Genomic DNA, 1,848 nt, shown 5'->3' with positions numbered 1-1,848 from the left:
GGCTGCGTTCGCAGGCTTCGGAGTCACTTCAAGTTTTCGTTTTGCACTGCTTATTCTTATTTCTGGACAGTTATATTTAGAAGTTTTCTAGCAAACACTCTGTAGAGCTTATGACTTGTACTGCCAGTTTTGGGAATTGTAAGAGATTCTATTTAAACAATGTTGTTGTTTCAATTATTGTTAGGCTTACTTAGTCCCTAAGACTAGGTGCCATCACGACAACCAAAACGGAGGGGAAATTAGGTCGTGACAACGAATATGCATAAATAAAAATCAAACTACTCAATTATCTTTAACCACAGATCCATCACCGATCAAGTGATCTATTTTTCCATCAGGGTGCTCAAAGAAGTCAGCCACATCTAAGTGGATGATGTCAAATTCATTGTGAGAGAGAAAATTAGCTTCAGGGCATTTATTATTTAGAGATGCTTGATAAAGCTCAACCAAATATCTTGGTGTACGATAAATATTTGCCCAATGTCCTTTTCCACCGCAACGATAGCATTCAGTTTCTGAACTATTTGCTTTTGGCTTCTCATCTTTCCCTTTCCACTTTTGGTGGTTATTTTTCTTTGGGGGGTGATTAACACCAGGAAAATTTCTTCCTTGTCCACGACCATGAATAGGGCGACGGCCTTTTCCACGCTTAGCATAATAGGAATACACCTCATCCACTTCAGGCAATGGTGTAGACCCAGTGGGTCGATTATCGTGATTTTTCATGAGCTAGTCATTATTTCGTTCAGCTACAAGGGGAAGAGAAATCAACTCAGAATTGTAATGACCTGGCCGGTCATTTTGAGCTCTAGCACGTCGTTTGGCAGTTTGAGACCTTGAGTAGCTTAACTTTAAGTATTACGACTTGTATGTGTGGTCGGAATTGAATTTCGAGAACTTCGGGGTTGATTTGGAAAAACAATTCTAATTTCGGAATCTTTAAGTTGGAAGAATTGGCTAAGGTTTGACTTTTGAGTAAACGATCTCAGAATCCGGATTTGAAGGTTCCAATAGGTTCGTATAATGAATTCGAACTTAGGAGTATGTTCGGGTTGAGAATGAGATTATCGGGGAGCATTTTGGCTTTTATTATGGAAAATTAACATTTTGAAAGTTTAAGAATTTCATAAGTTTGGTTTGAAATAGATTTTTATCTTATAAATGTCAGTTTGGGGTTCCGAGCCTTGGAGTAGCTTCGTTATGTCAATTATGACTTGTGTGCAAAATTTGAGATATCAATTGGACTTGATTTGATAGGCTTCGGCGTCGTATGTAGAAGTTTGAAGTTCTAAAGTTCATTAATCTTGAATTGGGGTATGATTCGTGGTTTTAGCATTGTTTGATGTGATTTAAAGGCTCGACTAAGTTCGTATTGTCTTTTGGGATGTATTTGTATATTTGGTTAAGGTCCTAGGGGCCTCGGGTGGATTCTGGATGGTTAAAGGATTGAATTTGGCCTTACGAAATTGATAGTAGCAGCATATCTAGTGTAACCGCACCTGCAAGGTTTTGGACGCAAGTGCGGAGCCGCAGAAGCGGCCAAAAGGGTGGCAAAAGCGGCCAGGCATGATTGGGGCTGAGGTCGCATAAGCTAGCAAGTGGACCGCAGAAAAAGAGTCGCACTTGTGGCGGATCGATCGCATAAACGGAAAGTGTGAGAGAGGGCTATTTCGCAGAAGCGGCAATGTTGCCGCAGAAGAAAGGGAAGCCGCAGAAGTGAGGAGGACCATCGCATCTGCAGAGCTGCAGAAGCGGCTAATCGACTGCAGATGTGAGAGGTCACTGTGCAGTGAAGTTTTTATAAAAACGGGGTTTGGCTCCTTTTCTTCCATTTTCACTTGGTTTGGG

At 41.1% G+C, this 1,848-nt stretch overlaps 1 protein-coding gene across 1 annotated transcript; it reads right to left on the bottom strand.

Moving 5' to 3' along the window:
- Positions 1 to 282: 282 nt before the first annotated feature.
- On the bottom strand, positions 283 to 726 carry LOC138905464 (uncharacterized). The gene has a single exon (XM_070193987.1). The coding sequence runs from the start codon at positions 724 to 726 to the stop codon at positions 283 to 285; it is 444 nt and encodes a 147-aa protein (XP_070050088.1).
- Positions 727 to 1,848: the final 1,122 nt, after the last annotated feature.

The sequence above is a fragment of the Nicotiana tomentosiformis genome, chromosome 2 (assembly GCF_000390325.3).
Source record: "Nicotiana tomentosiformis chromosome 2, ASM39032v3, whole genome shotgun sequence".
NCBI classification, from domain to species: domain Eukaryota; kingdom Viridiplantae; phylum Streptophyta; class Magnoliopsida; order Solanales; family Solanaceae; genus Nicotiana; species Nicotiana tomentosiformis.
Note: the sequence above shows the minus strand (reverse complement) of the source record. Positions and strands in the feature narration are given on the sequence as shown.

Coding starts and splice junctions, on each gene's coding strand:
- LOC138905464 (XM_070193987.1), bottom strand. CDS start 726: ATGAAAAATCACGATAATCGACCCACTGGGTCTACACCATTGCCTGAA.